Source organism: Hemiscyllium ocellatum, chromosome 2 (genome assembly GCF_020745735.1).
Source record: "Hemiscyllium ocellatum isolate sHemOce1 chromosome 2, sHemOce1.pat.X.cur, whole genome shotgun sequence".
Lineage (NCBI taxonomy): Eukaryota > Metazoa > Chordata > Chondrichthyes > Orectolobiformes > Hemiscylliidae > Hemiscyllium > Hemiscyllium ocellatum.
Genome location: NC_083402.1, coordinates 33181241 through 33195177, shown reverse-complemented (window position 1 = coordinate 33195177; position 13937 = coordinate 33181241). Strand labels below are relative to the sequence as shown.

At 41.5% G+C, this 13937-nt stretch overlaps 1 protein-coding gene and 1 long non-coding RNA gene across 3 annotated transcripts in view; one reads left to right on the top strand and one right to left on the bottom strand.

The window, feature by feature from the left end:
• The window catches only part of pik3r1 (phosphoinositide-3-kinase, regulatory subunit 1 (alpha)), a 75407-nt gene extending 70409 nt beyond the window's left edge, over nt 1-4998 (bottom strand). Inside the window, exons 1-2 of one of the 2 annotated variants that reach the window (XM_060835586.1) lie at nt 4885-4998; nt 1855-2533 (exon numbers count right to left, since the gene is read on the bottom strand). In XM_060835586.1, coding sequence (XP_060691569.1) covers nt 1855-2185 — 331 coding nt within the window. In that variant the 5' untranslated portion in view covers nt 2186-2533; nt 4885-4998. The remainder of the gene's footprint in view (nt 1-1854; nt 2534-4884) is intronic. The other variant, XM_060835578.1, reaches the window with a different exon arrangement.
• A 164-nt stretch (nt 4999-5162) lies between these two features.
• On the top strand, nt 5163-11855 carry LOC132827025 (uncharacterized). Its single transcript, XR_009645954.1, has 3 exons — nt 5163-5224; nt 5404-5533; nt 11399-11855. It is a non-coding gene; the product is annotated as an uncharacterized LOC132827025 (long non-coding RNA).
• The last annotated feature ends 2082 nt before the right edge of the window (nt 11856-13937 follow it).

Genomic DNA, 13937 nt, shown 5'->3' with positions numbered 1-13937 from the left:
CCGCGTCAAAAATTGTGTCTCAATATGATTCACTGATCAGTCAAAAAGAGCAACGAAATAAGTCACTGGTGGCTCACAATTAATCTGGATCTTTTTAGAGCATTGAGAAATTAGCTCTGAAACTATCAATTTTAAAAAAAAATAGGAAATTCATGCTAAATGTCCACTGAATCCTAGTTAAATTCCATTCAAAAGTATTACATGGAAAAGGATCAACAGGCTGGGTCACTACTTCCATGAAAAGAGTTACATAATAGATCTTTAAAAGGATTACAGAAGGTTTGATAGTGTGGATTCTGAAAACGATTTCTCCTGTGAGTAAGTATAATGATTGATCAATGTAAGGAATGTAGGAATACAGAAATTAGGAGAAGAGTAGGCAATTCAACCTTTTGAGCCCACTCCACTATTTATCATGATCTTATTCAGAACAACTCCATTGTTCTGCCTGCTCCCCACAGCCAGTTAACCCATTTTTTCCATCAGGAAAGTATCTATTTCTTTCTTGTATCTGCTGATTGATTCTGTCACTACTGCACTCTGGAGTAGCGAGTTCCACAGATTCAAAACCCTGCAAGTGAAGTAGTTTCACCTCATCTGTTATGAACCTTCCTCCTATGACCTTTTGCTCAAGACGGGCCCATAAAGAGGTAAATCTGTTCAATGTTCACCATAGCAAACCCCTTTAACATTTCATATACATCAAATCAGACCTCCCCTCTTCTGAACTCTAGTGAGTACAAGCCCAAGGTATTCAACTGTACCTTGCACAACAGTCATTTCATCTACATAATCAATCTGATGAACCTCCTCAACTGCCTCCAGTGCCACCACATCATTCAAGTAATGAGACGAAAACTAATAGGAATTCAGAAGAACGTCCTCATCCAAAGAGAGCGCAGCAAAGTGAAAATTGCTACAACATGGAGCAACTGAAGCAAACAACATGAATATATTAAGGAGAAACTAGATTGTATTTTTGGGGGGAAAGCAGTGGAGAGTTAGTTTGGATGGCAGATTTAGAAAGAAAACCAATCAGAAGGAACAGCCTGTTTCTGCGGAATTATTTTAACAAAATCACAACACCAGGTAATAGTCCAACTGTAATTAACTAGCTTGGTTGTGCAGAATCCTGTTACGCAAGCAAGAAAAGGCTAAAAAAACCACAAGGTTTTCAATCATGTGACATATTAAATGTAAAACTTCCAGAGAAGTTAAAGGGATGCAACTCTGAAAAAATTGCTATCATATCCAAAGTGACAAACTGTCTTTTCTGGTGCAATCTATTTCACCTAGAATGTCTATTGTGGAGTTACATTGCTCCATTCTGCACTGAGTGAACAGTCAGTGGTTTATTAGCCAAGCGACTGGACTATTTTAATTGCAAAAATGGTAGGAGATGAAGACAAAAATAATCAATGCACCTGTTCCAATTCTCTATTTAGAGACACTTGCCTGAAAGTCTCCATTCATGTATGATTGTCAAGAAAGTTAACACCGATCCAAATATAACTCTTATGACTATAAAACCTGAATCAAGTCCAAGGCGTCTACTGATATCCACGCAATTGCACACCAGAACTAAACATCTTCTAATTTAGACATCGCTCATTTAAGAAATTAATGTAATATATTATCCTGCAAGCGTAAGATGTTGTTTTACGAGAACCATTTTTTAACATTTGTGAATAGTTCCTGAATTATTTCTTCGGTTTATTAGATGAGGACAGGAAATTAAGTTTTACAATCAATCCATTAAAAAGATAGTATTGCACAGAGTTAAGAAATGCTCATATTAGGTGATTTCTCCATCATTCCTAGATTCTCATTCTGAAGATAACTGAAAGGACTGACCTTGCTGGTCAGAATCTTCTGATCTTGATGGATTTGGAGCCAAAGGTAGTGGTCGAGGTGGTCGTGGCTTGGGTGTTGGTGGCGAAATTTTCCGGAAACCATGAAACTCTACATATGTTCCAGGGAAATCTCCCCTTTCCTGTGTTGTTTCGTTTAAGCCAGTGAGCCAGCCAATCTCATCTGGTCTTGCCTCATCTCCCTCGCTGAAACCCAGGGCTAACAGAGTATTTTTAGTGACAATCAGTATATCACCACAATGTAGATCAATATCCTCTTCTCGCTCCTTTTTGTATTCATATAGAGCTCTATATTGATATCCATCAGCACTCATTTTCTCTGTTGTTGTAGATGCAAAACATGCAAATAGAATTTCAGTCTTCTATGCTCAGCAGGCAAATTAAAAAAAAAGTGTCAAATGAATGTTTCACACAAGGTACTGTGAACAGTGCTCACTTGGTTAAAAAAAATTTAAGTCTTTGTACCATTTCCTTCAAAAAAAATGAAATATCACTCTACAAAATAAGCAATAAGGACTTGTGCTCTTCTTGATTTTGTCAGCACATTCTAAAATCAAAGTACAATTCCACTGCTGAGTAATTAACACATCTCTGGTGCCTCATCCACAGCATATCCATCAGTCAACTACAAACTACCATTGGTCTTTGCAAGCAGTCCAAACCTTAAAAAAAAGAAAAAAATAATTATATTACAAGCAATTTAAAAGCAACATTTATTACAACAGTGCTGCCAATTTGACAATAGATCACAATGAATCCTTATCCAGACTGCAGTAATAGATCTACATTTATACCAGTCAGGAGAAAAAGTGAAGACTGCAGATGCTGGAGATCAGAGTCCAAGTGTGGCGCTGGACAAGCACAGCAGGTCAGGCAACATCCGAGGAGCTGGAGTGTCGATGTTTTCAGTATAAGCCCTTCAGGGCTTATTCCTGATGAAGGGTTTATGACTGAAATGTCAACACTCCTGCTCCCTGAATACTGCCTGACCTGCTGTGCTTTTCCAGCACCACACTTTTTGATTTATGCTGGTCAGTAAAACAAAGAACTGTGGATGCTGAAGACCTGAAACAAAAGCAAATTGCTGGCAAAATTCTGGTGTTGAGGCAACATCTGTGGGAAGATTATATCAGAAGTATCAGACTCAAAATGTTAAATCTGCTTTCTTTCCACAGATTCTACCAGACCAATTGACTTTTGCCAGCAATTTCTGTTTGTGCTTATACAAGTCAAATTTGTTCCGATTCACAATCTTACAAATGCATTTATCATAGGTCCAACTTTCAACACATCAGCAAAGTTAGTCAGTTATGTGAAAAGGAACAAATTGACATGGAGATATAGCAAGCATATACATTGCAACAGGAATTAGTTAATAACTGTTTGAAATTACCAAGATTGAAATATTGTAACTTGAATTAGACTGAGATAAATGGTATCAAACCTTAATACAACAGCTGTCCCAAAGTAATTTTGCATGAAGTATTACTAAAGAGAGAAATGGAGCAGGTATAGTGATTGTATCTTAAGCTCCTACCATTCCTGCAGTAATGTAGTTGGAGTTAAATGGGAACTCAGCATATCTCGACCTGCCAGACAGATCTTACTCCAAAAAGAAATCACCAAGCTTGAGAGCTTTTACAGCTGTAGTAAGGTGATCAACCATGCAAGAAAAACAAAGTTGATAATTATGATCGTTCACGAGTTAAACAGAAAGAATAATGCCAATCTAAAATACTGTGATTGAGCTGCAAAATTTAACTCTTCAGCAATGTTAGATTAGAATGATGAAATTAAATTCAAACTATTCATTCTGTTAAGTGGGTGCATGATAAATGAGTGCACTACAATGTAAGATGATAGGTTATCTTACAACAAATGCTAGCACTTTCAAAGAGCTAAAAGGGAAACTGCAACCTGGAAATGGAAGTTTAGCAAAAAAGGCAAATGTCTTCCAGACCATGTGGATTTGATTACTTGTAGTGAAGCTCAAATTCAATGCGTTGTAAATTTCTGAAAAAAACTCTTCACATCAGAGCAAAAGATTTTTTTTCCAAACCCTGTTCATAAAAAATGAACAAGTGCAAAATGGGTTCGGCGTTTTGTAAATTAGTATACAAGCCTCAATACAGCATCGAAGATTCGTTTAATCCAAAGTCAATTATAACTGGACCTGCGTATATTGTTTCAAAAGGAAATAAATTCAAATCTTCACCTCCACAACTGAGGAAATCAAAAGGGTTCTTCTGCATCTCATCAAGAAAAAAAGTGTTAAAAATGTACTACTGCATCAATATTTCTAATGAAAATAAAATAAGTTTAAGAAGAAACCCTTCAAGTTAAGCGTACAGTAATTTGAAACGTCGCAGAACAATCCATATGGACTGCATTATTATCGATACGTGGTCAGCATATGCTCTTTGAGAGGCTCTCAAGGTTTCTTTTCCGTTACAATTTCTTCCAAAAATAAACAACCATTGAAAAATGCACCAACGCAACTAACGCGTCCGAATAGATAATCGAAGGTTAGTCGGTTTTAGCTCCTCAATCCGGGACAATAAAACATCAGTAAACCGTTTATGAAGAACAAGCCAATGTTTGGGGGGGGGGGGGGGGGGGAAACACTGCACAGTTATCAGCATTTTCTTTTCAATCCTTCGATTCACTGAATTCGGGCGATCAACCTTCCCTATAATTTGCCCCCTTCCATCTTGTAGCCGAGAGCCAGCAGCTCCGTTCGCACACAAAAAAAACGCGTTAAACCAAAGCCGAAGTCTGACAGAGGGGAGACGGACGTCCGGTCAGGCCGCACTTCCACCCCCGCTGCTCGAGTCAGTTGCCCAGAGGTGGTGAGCAGAGCCCGCAGACAGCGCGGAGTGCCAGGCAGGCGGACAGGCCGCGCACCCTCTTTCCCTTCCCTCCCACTTCCAAACCGGCCGGCCCGGCTCGAGCCGTGCTCTCTGTTAACTGTCACCACCTCCCTCCTGCCCCGCTTCAAATAACCGCCGCTTACCGGATTCAAACTTTCTCGAAGCCCCCAGTACCAGCTCGTGCCCTCTTTCTCGCGCGGGCGCGCTGCTCTCTCCAGTCGCTCCCCACTCCACAGTTACTAATGGCCTCGAGCCGCTCCTCCCCAAACTCAAGAGCCAGTATTGTTCCGAGAAACACGCCCTCCCTTCCGCTTCGCTCATCGCCGATTGGCCAATTTCGTGACGATAGCAGCACATTGCGCTGTCAATCACCGTCTCCACCGACCTTCCAGCCCTAGTTACCCCCCCCCCCCCGCCAACAACCCGTGCTCAATTCTTGCAGCTGCAATGTTGGCAAGAAGTGGTTGTTCACTGTTCCGGCATGTAAGAACTCATTACATTTTTTCTCTCAATATCATTTGCGATCTATTTATTAGAATCGAGAACACGAGTGTACTTTGTGCAAACCATAAATATGTACCTTAGGTTAATAAGTTTAATAATATATGTGCTTTAATTTTAGTTTCTTTTTTCTACCTCCCCCCCCAAATATATTTCTTCAGGGGCCCCTTGAAATTGTGACACACTTGATGGAAAGCTCCCAAGACTCTGCGGTTCAGCTTTTTGACAACCGCATTCTAGATTTACACAGCGCCTTTAGGGTGGCAAACTATTCCACAGCACTTCAAAAAGGTGTGATCCCTCGGGCAGTTTGGGGAAGAATACCGAGGGAAGAGCTGAAGATTGCGTTCAGCGTTTAGAAACTTTTCAAAAATTATGAGTGAATTTTGTTTCGGACTGAACAGCAGTCGCGGAATCCTCAATGGCAGTGCTGACAGAATTACAATCCCTACAGCGTGGGAACAGGCCCGTTGGGGGCCACAAGTCTACACCGACCCTCCGAAGAGTATCCCACCCAGACCCATTCCCTCGCCCTACATATTTATAACCCTGACTAATGCGCCTCACCTGCACGTCCCTGAACGCTACGGGCAATTTAGCACGGCCAATTCAGCTAACCTGCACATCTTTGTGATCGTGGGCGGAAACCGGAGCACCCAAAGGAAACCCACAGGGAGAAATGTGCAAACTCCAAACTAGCCGGTGGCTGGAATCAAACCTGGGTCCCTGCCGCTGTGAGGCAGCAGTGCCAACCACTGAGCCATTGTGCTGCCCCATCAGGGATAATTTCAGAGGCTTACAGCACAGAAAAAGGCCATTCAGCCTATCGAGTCTGTGCCAGTCAAAAAAAAACACTCAAATCCCATTTTTCAGCAGTTCCGATGAACAATTGCCAGACTCGAAACTAACTTTTTCTATCGACAGATGCTGCCAGATCTGCTCAGTTTTGCCAGCAATTTTTGTTTTTGTTTCAGGTCTCTGGCATCTGCAGTTCTTTGCTTTATTTTCCAGCACTTAGTCCATAGCCTTGTATGCCTTGGCATCTCAAATATGCATCTAAATATTTTGTAAATATTGAGAGGAATTTTGCCTCTACCATCCTTATGAAGAGACAGTTCCAGATTCCTATCACCCTCTGGGAGAAAACAAAATCCTCACATCCCCTCTAAACGTCCAGCTTACCCTAAATCTATGCCCCTGGTCATTGATTCCTTCACCAAATGGAATGGTTCTATCTAATCTATCCAATCTATACCCCTCATACTGTATCTCAATCAAGTCCCAGTTCAGTCTCTTCTATTCCAAGGAAAATAACCCTAATCTACCAATCTCTCTTCATCGCTAAAACTTTCCAGCCCATAGGCAACATTCTGGTAAATTTCCTCTGCACCCTCTCCAGCACAGTCACATCTCTCCAATAATGCGATTCCAGAATTGCACACAATACTGTAGCTGTGTGCCAACCAACTTTGTATATGGCTCCAGCATAATCTTCCTGCTCTTCCACCCACCCCTTTCTGCTTTCCGCAAAGACCATTCCCTCCGTGACTACCTGGTCAGGTCCACGTCCCCCAACAAACCACCCTCCCGTCCTGGCACCCTCCCCTGCCACGGCAGGGATTGCAAAGCCTGTGCCCACACCTCCTCCCTCACCATCATCCAAGGCCCAAAGGAGCCTTCCACAGAGTCATAAAGATGTACAGTATAGAAACAGACCCTTTGGTCCAACTTGTCCATGCCGATCAGATATCCCAACCCAATCTAGTACCACCTGCCAGCACCCGGCCCATATTCCTCCAAACCCTTCCTATTCATATACCCATCCAAATGCCTCTTAAATGTTGCAATTGTACCAGCCTCCACCACATCCTCTGGCAGCTCATTCCATACACATATCACCCTTTGTGTGAAAAAGTTGCCCCTCAGGTCTCTTTTATATCTTTGGCCTCTCACCCTAAACCTATGCCCTCTAGTTCTGGACTCCCTAACCCCAGGGAAAAGACTTTGTCTATTTACCCTATCCATGCCCCTCATAATTTTGTAAATATCTATTAGGTCACCCCTCAATCTCCGAGGCTCCATGGAAAACAGCCCCAGCCTGTACAGCCTCTCCCTATAGCTCAAATCTTCCAACCCTGGCAACATCCTTGTAAATCTTTTCTGAACCCTTTCAAGTTTCATAACATCTTTCCGATAGGGAGGAGACCAGAATTGCGTGCAATATTCCAACAGTGGCCTAACCAATGTCCTGCGCAGCCGCAACATGATCTCCCAACTCCTGTACTCAATACTCTGACCAATAAAGGAAAGCATACCAAATGCCTTCTACACTATCCTATCTACTTGCGACTCCATTTTCAAGGAGCTATGAACCTGCACTCCAAGGTCTCTTTGTTCAGCAACACTCCCTAGGACCTTAACATTAAGTGTATAAGTTCCACATCCATCAAAGTTTCCACATCCACCTGCACATCCACTAATGTCACTTATTGTATCCGTTGCTCCCGATGCGGTCTCCTCTACATTGGGGAGACTGGATGCCTCCTCACAGAGCGCTTCAGGGAACACCTCCGGGACACCCGCACCAATCAACCCTTCTGCCCCATGGCCCAATATTTAAACTCCCCCTGCCACTCTGCTGAGGACATGCAGGTCCTGGGCCTCCTCCACCGCTGCTCCCTCACCATGCCTGGAGGAGGAACGCCTCCTCTTCCGCCTCAGAACACTTCAACCACAGGGCATCAATTTGGACTTCACTAGTTTCCTCATTTCCCCCCCCCCAGTTCCAACCTTCCAGCTCAGCACTGTCCTCATGACCTGTCCTACCTGCCTATCTCTTTTCCCACCTATGTGCTCCAAACTCCCCTCTGACCTATCACCTCCATCCCCACCCCCATTCACCTATTGTACTCTTTGCTACCTTCTCCCTAGCTCCCCCTCCCCCTCCCGTCTATCTCTCCACCCTGGAGGCTTCCTGCCTCTATTCCTGATGAAAGGTTTTTGCCCAAAATCGATTTTCCTGCTCCTCGGATGCTGCCTGACCTGCTGTGCTTTTCTAGCACCACTCTGATCTAAACTTCCTGCTCTTAAAGTCTATGCCTCAGCTCATAAAAGCAAGTATCCCATATGCCTTATTAACCACTTTATCTATCTGTCCTGCCAGTAGTCATGCACACCAAAATCTCGCTGATCCTCAATGCTTCCCAGGGTCCTACTATATTATCACATATTCCTTTAGGAGAAAGTAAAGACCGCAGATGCTGGCAAGTCAGAGTCGAAAAGTGTGGCACTGGAAAAAGCACAGTTGGTCAGGCAGTATCTGAGAAGCAGGAGACTTGATGTTTCGTGCAAAAGCGCTTCATCAGGAATGGAAATTAGAACTAGTACACCAACTGTCTGACTAGTCATTTCTTTTAAGACCCATTTCTTTTAAAATGAAGCACATCTGGGTGCTTGCTTTTTTGCTCTTAATATACTGCAGAAATATACTTTGGATTCTCCTTTACCTTATCTGCCAAAGCCAACACATTTGCCTTTTTGCCCATCTGATTTGTGTACTCCTACACTCACTAAACTCCTCAAGAGATTCACTTGATCCCAGCTGCCTACACTTATTTGAGGGGGAGCAATGGCCTGATGGTATTAACCCAGTGGCCAAGATATTGTTCTGGGATCCAAGTTTTGAATCCTGCCTGATGAAGGGCTCTGGCCCGAAACGTCGAATTTCCTGTTCCTTGGATGCTGCCTGACCTGCTGTGCTTTAACCAGCAACACATTTTCAGCTTTGAATCCTGCCATGGCAGGTGATGACGTTTGAATTCAATTCAATAATTCTCGAGTTAAGAGTCTAATGATGATCATGAATCCATTATTGATTGTTGGAAAAACCTATCTGGTTCACTAATGTCCTTTAGGGAAAGAAACTGCCTCCTTACCTGGTCTGCAGACCAGAGCAATGTGGTTGACTCTTAACTGCCCTTTCGGCAATTAGGGATGGGCAATAAATGCTGCATAGCCAGCAAGCCCACATCCTGTGAATAAATAAACAGAAACCTGACATATCCCTCCTTTTCCTTGACCATAGCCTCAATATCCCTACTCCTCCCACCCTTGCCCTTCATACTAACAGAAACATGCTGGCCTGAACTCTTGTTATCTCACTTTTTAAAACCCCCCAGTTGCCAGGTGTTCCTGTACCAGTGAACAACCTCCCCCATTCGACTTTTGTAAGTTCTTGATTAAAATTGACCTTGCCCCAAATAGAACTTTAAGTTGAGGACCAGACCTATCCTTTTCCGTAGCTATTTTAAAACTAATTGAATTATGCTCACTGGTCCCAAAGTGCTCCCCCAATAGCATTTGAGTCTCTTGCCCTGCCTTATTTCCCAAGAGGAGGTCGACTTTGTCCCTTTTCAGGTAGGGCCATCTCGATAATGATTAAGAAAGTTTTCCTGAACACACTTAAGTTCCTCCTCATCCAAGCTGTTAACACTATGGCAGTCCCAGTCTATGTTTGGAAAGTTAAAATCCCCTACTATTACAACCCTACTATGCTTAAAGTTATGTGTGATCTCCCCACATATTTGCTCATCAATTTCCCGCTGACTATTGCGGCCCCTATAGTACAATCCCATCAAAGTGATCATCCCTTTCTTATTTTTCTGTTCCACCCATATAGCTCCAATAATTTTCTCAATCCTACTTCCTGGTGAAAATAATTTTCTTGAGTTCCTTTGTGCCTTTCATTTCCTGATTTATGGATATTTCTGGGATATTACACTAAAGGGAAGATCAATTTGAAATACCTATTTAATTCAGGTTTTATTACCTTATTTTCCCATATTAATGCCTCTGACTCACTTTGTATAGGACTAACACACATTTTGGTAACTTTTTAAAAATATCCATAGAATCCAGATTAATTGTGTGGCACGGTGGCTCAGTGGTTAGCACTGCTGCCTCACAACTGGGTTTGCATCCAGCCTCGGGCGACTGTCTGTGTAGAGTTTGGACTTTCTCCCCGTGTCTGCGTGGGCTTACTTCAGGTACTTCAGTTTCCTCCTACGATCCAAAATTTGCAGGTTTGGTGAATTGGCCATGCTAAATTGCCCATAGTGTTCAGGGATGTGTAGTCTAAGTGCATTAGTTAGGGGTAAAAAAAAGTCGGGTATTAGAGAATGGGTCTGAATGGATTACTGTTTGGAAGGTCAGTGTGGACTTGTTGTTTCCACACTATAGGATTCTAAAAATCTCTTACTATCTATCTTTTATATATCTAACTCACTTTCTAGCCTACTCTAACTTTACCTTGTTGATAACCTGTTAGTCATTCATTGCTGTTTTCTATATTTTGTCCAATCTTCTGTACTGTCACCAACCTTTGTGCAATTATATATTTTCTTATTTAATCTATTTTTCTAGTGAACCTGTTCAGAGACATTATTACATACCTCTGGAGTGGATGGGATTTGAACCTGAGTCTCCTGTTCTAGGGGCAGGGACACTACCACAGCACTATTTGTGCAATATATACGCTTTAAAAAAATGTAAATATTTTTTCATCTTTTTAGTTAACTATGGATAGTTGGTCCTCCCCTCAGAATTTTCCTTTCTTGTTGGAATGTATTTATTCTGTGTATCCACAAATATTGCCTTACCATTGCATCTTTATTGAACTACTGCTTGATCTAAATTGCCAGTTGAATTTAGCAACTTCTAGCTAATATGCCTTATTAACCAGTTTCTTCATTTGCCCTGTCACCTTTAATAATTTGTGCATATATACTCCAGCTTCCATTGCTCCTATACACGTTTAGGACTGTGTCGTTTGCTTAAATGTTGTTTCATCTTATCCTTCCTAGTTAATGTATCAATTCACACTTATGTGTTACATTTCATCTATCAAATGTCTGCTCAATCCATCAATCTGGCCTTTTTTTAATGTTATTACTACTCTCCTCTCAGTTGACAATACTTCCATGTTTTGTATCATTTATAACTTTTGAAACTATGGCCTTTACACCTAAATCTGGGTCATCAGTACAAATCAAGAGAATGAATGGTTCCAGTTTTAACACTGGGGAGCTCTACTATACATCTTTCTCATGTATTAAGTAAAACAATCTTTGTCACTGCTTTGTGTTTCCTGTCCCTCAGCTATTTCCATATCCTTGCTGCTGTTGTCGAAAGTTCTAATGGTGAACTAGACTGAAAGGAGAAGCACAGAAGTCTTGGGAAGTAACTTTCTGGGATTCAACTTCAGAAACTGTTTCTTAGAATCACTGGACAATGTTTTTCTAATGAACAGCACTTTAAAGTCTGCATTTCATGTTAGCAGATTAATGCAAAAAGCTGTTTTTAATTCTATATATACAGTTACAAGGTGTATCAGGAAAAGCAACACAGAGCAGTCTGTCTTGTTGATCAAAGATCGCTTGAATGGCCTGTACTAGCTTGGATAGATGTACTAAACTCTGATCACACAATTGTAATCTATTCTTAGTGCACTGATCAACATTCTTCTCTCAACCCACACTACTTGAAGACAAAACTATTTGCTAATTCAATTAATCATTGCCTGTGGTACTTTTTCTATGTAAATTACTGACGTAACGATAATGACTGCCCTTCGAAAGTAAACAATTGACTGTGAGACATCCTGAGGAAGTATTAAGCCTCCGTTTAAATACAATTACTTTCTTACATTCAATTTTCTATTTTGACATCTAATTTACCTTTTTGAGTAATCTCAATCATTTGCTTCAATTACTTAGCCCAGCTGGCTTGTATTGTTTCAACTAGGTGGTCAGGGTTTGGTTCTCCTCTCGATAGCAGTAGTTAGTCAGTTTTCAAGTGACAGGACTAGAAAACGTTCCTTAACAAGAGTGCCACATGAAGACTTCTGCTGTCTCTGGGTATGTAAAGGTACCACTTGTGAAAACAGAACAAATGCACTGAACGCAACCTTAGTCAACTTCGTCGACACAACAGCAGAGTACGGCTATTCAACCTGGCTCAGCTGACATACGAGCATGGTGGTTGATAGCCATCTCTAGAAGTGTAGGATTATTTCTAGATCATTTAGACCAATCACACAACTTGAGTGGTGTGCTAGTACATGTCGAACCTTTTGGTGTCAACAGAGAAAGCATCCACCTCAAAGTACATTGGCAGCTGACAACTATCAAATGCTTCCAATAACACAGGACCTAAAAAAAACCTGTCTGAAATCCCATAGCTCCTGCTAAAACACAGTCCACACCCTACAAACTGATGACAGCTCCATCCCGTACTGGTGTGTAGTCCTGGTTGACTGCCAGCATCACAAACTGCAACTTGGTAACTGAAACAGCAGTGAAGTCCCAGGATCCAATTTCCTAAAGAAAATCTGCACAACCTTCAGCCATTCGAGGACAAGCCAAGGAAGATACGATTCTGATGTTAGGAAGATGGATTCTCATATCTGACTGTTTCTCTCCATCTGTTTGTCATCGAGTCATTCAACATGGAAACAGAGCCTTCGATCCAGCTAGTCCCAAAACAAAACTGAAAGAACTGCAGCTACTGTAAATCAGAAAGAAAAACAAAATTGCTGGATAAGCTCAGCAGGTCTGGCAGCATCTGTGGAGTTAACATCAGAGTTAACATTTCCAGTTGAGTGACCCTTCCTCACAACTAAATACTCGTTTCTCTCCCTCTCTGTATCACGTATCTGTCAGTCATTATTACAATACTTATTCTTTGTAACAATTAGCAAAACACAAGTGATAAATTGATAAGTAAATTGTAAAAAAACTCAACGTAAGATAAGAAAAATCATTCTGTTTACAGACCAGTTTTTTTCAAAAGACATGGAGTAATTGGATTGTTTTACCAATAAACTAGACAATACTGTTTGCATTTACTTTTTCCCAATGGCAGCAGGTCCCAAAGTGGTTATCTACAGCTTTCCCAATAAAAATATTTTCATGTAAAGTTTCTAAATGTTGACTACAAAGTAATCCAGGAAATTAATATAATGATAGTCCTGAGAAGCTTTTGGCAGTTTACTGCCACTACAACCATTCTTACTGGTACTTCCTGGTAAGCTACTGATACCATAAGGGAATAAGCCACCTCAGGTTTATTATACGGAGCCACAAAAGGAGATGGTTGTGATTGTTGGAACTTAGTCATCTCATCAGTAAGGTGCTAGATGTAATCATCTAAACATCTGTCAAGCCGCACTTGCTTAGCAATAACCTGCTCATTCTGGTTTCTATCAGTGCCACTCAACCCTTGACCTCATTACAACCTTGGTTCAAATATGGACAAAAGAATTGAACACCAAAGGGGAGGTGAGAGTGACTGCCCCTGACATCAAAGCTACATTTGGTTCAATGAACACTAGAAAAACTAGTGTTAATGGTAATCGAGAAAATTCTCTGCTGCTGGAGTCTTCTTTTCTTCATAAGGTCAGAAGCATGGAGTTTAGATAATATTCGGGAACTGAACTAGACTCCATGGAAGAGTGGCCACTATTGCCTTCCACATCCTGTAAGTTAAAAGTGAGCAATGGAGATGAAAATGGCTGCTACCACATCCAGATTAGGTGGGGTCTGTGAAGGAGGGAGCTTCGTGTTTATGAAGTGTGAGAACATTCAAAGGGTAACGCCATTACACCAAAACCATTCACTGCAGCTGAAACACAACTGCA